The sequence below is a fragment of the Lampetra planeri genome, unplaced genomic scaffold (genome assembly GCF_965212315.1).
Source record: "Lampetra planeri unplaced genomic scaffold, kcLamPlan1.2.h2 scaffold_182, whole genome shotgun sequence".
In the NCBI taxonomy this organism is placed as follows: domain Eukaryota; kingdom Metazoa; phylum Chordata; class Hyperoartia; order Petromyzontiformes; family Petromyzontidae; genus Lampetra; species Lampetra planeri.
Window position 1 is genome coordinate 23,225 of NW_027614562.1, and position 1,776 is coordinate 25,000.

Here is a 1,776-nt window from a genome sequence, read left to right on the forward strand (position 1 = left end):
GAATGAGACACGTGCTCACCGTTCACGCGATGGGTACGCTCCTATTACACGCTCACGGCACACGCTCACAGCGCACTCGAAGGATACACGTGCTCACCGTTCACGTGACAGGTTACACACTCACGGCGCACACTCACGGCGCACACTCACGGCGCACACTCACGGCGCACACTCACGGCGCACACTCACGGTGCACTCGCTCTCACGTCCCCCCCCCCCGTGAGCGGGACACCCCAACAGGGCACGCGAGTTGCCACGCATGCTCACGTTCACGCGACGGGGCACGCGAGTTGCCACGCGCGCTCACGTTCACGCGACGGGGCACGCGAGTTGCCACGCGCGCTCACGTTCACGCGACGGGGCACGCGAGTTGCCACGCGCGCTCACGTTCACGCGACGGGGCACGCGAGTTGCCACGCGCGCTCACGTTCACGCGACGGGGCACGCGAGTTGCGACGCGCGCTCACGTTCACGCGACGGGGCACGCGAGTTGCCACGCGCGCTCACGTTCACGCGACGGGGCATGCCGGCGGTGCGCCCGCCGAGGGGACGGGGCGGCAAACGTCGCCGGGTAGCGTGGCGACCGCGTTGTTGGCACGCGGGGCGGAGGGCAAACGGGGGGGGGGGGGGGGCGGTGGTTATTTTTGGGCACCGCTCTTCCGACCGCGCTGGCCAAAGGCGAGGGCGGCGGCGGCACCTCGTGACCCTCGTGACCCTCGTGACCCTCGTGACCCTCGTGACCCGCCCCATCGACCGGGTCGTGGTGGTGGACACTCGTTTGTTGGTTGGCTTAGTGCCACCCGGGCGGGCGTGGGGGGGGGGTTACGCAGAACGACCGAGCAGCCTTTGACCTCTTGACCTCTTGGCCTCTTGACCTCTCCTAACCCGGAGAGGCCGTGGGGGGTGGTGGGGGTGGGGCGTAAACGACGGGGGTTCACGCCTGGAGGTCGCGACCCCGAGCGACCTGCGCGACCCCCAGCAGGGGGTAGGCGAACACGTTCCAGAGCGCGGCAAACGCCACGAACGCCAGCGCCGGTCCCAGCGCCAGCCACCAGGCCAGCGGGCAGCCGCCGGAGGAGGAGCGCCGGCGGGTGACACCACCGCCTCCACCGTTCTCACCGCCACCTCCTCCGTTGTCGTCCACCTCGTCCTCCACTTCGTCCTCCTCCTCCTCCTCCTCCTCCTCGTCGCCCTCGTCCGGGTTGCGGTGTCGCCGGTGCCGGCGCCGGTGCAGGCAGGGCAGGAGGGGGCACCGCCGGCAGCGGGCGCCGCCGCCGCCGCCTGTGCCCGTGCCCAGCGCCGCGGCTCCCAGCGTGACCCCCAGCAGCGAGCCCGCCACGTGGGCCGCGAAGCCCGGCTGGGGCGGCACCGCCGCCGAGAAGCGGCACCACACGGCACGGCCAACCTCGGCACTCACTGGGGGGAGGGGGGGTGGGGTGGGGTGGGGGGTGGGGGTGGGGGTGTGGGGTGGTGGGGGGGGGGGTGGGGTGGTGGGGGTAGTGGGGGGTGGGGGTGGGGGGTGGTGGGGAGGGTGGGGGGTGGTGGGGAGGGTGGGGGGGGTGGTGTGGGTGGGAGGTCAGGGTTGGTGGTGGGTGGGGGGGGGGAGTGGTGGGGGGGGTGGTGAGGCCGGGAGTAGTGGGGTGAGTAGTGGGGGGGGGGGAGTGGTGGGGGGCCAGGGTGGGTGGTGGGGGGGGGGGAGTGGTGGGGGGCCAGGGTGGGTGGTGGGGGTTAGCAGCAATTCCCTGCTCACAACCACCAACACCCAGTAACGATTAT

The 1,776-nt window shown here is 72.0% G+C and overlaps 1 protein-coding gene across 1 annotated transcript in view; it reads right to left on the reverse strand.

Annotated features, from left to right (window-relative positions):
- Positions 1 to 222: 222 nt before the first annotated feature.
- LOC144739970 (rhomboid-related protein 1-like) overlaps positions 223 to 1,776 on the reverse strand; it is a 29,958-nt gene continuing 28,404 nt past the window's right edge. Inside the window, exon 8 of the mRNA XM_078622855.1 lies at positions 223 to 1,416. Within this exon, the coding sequence (XP_078478981.1) occupies positions 935 to 1,416 (482 nt within the window). The 3' untranslated portion in view covers positions 223 to 934. The remainder of the gene's footprint in view (positions 1,417 to 1,776) is intronic.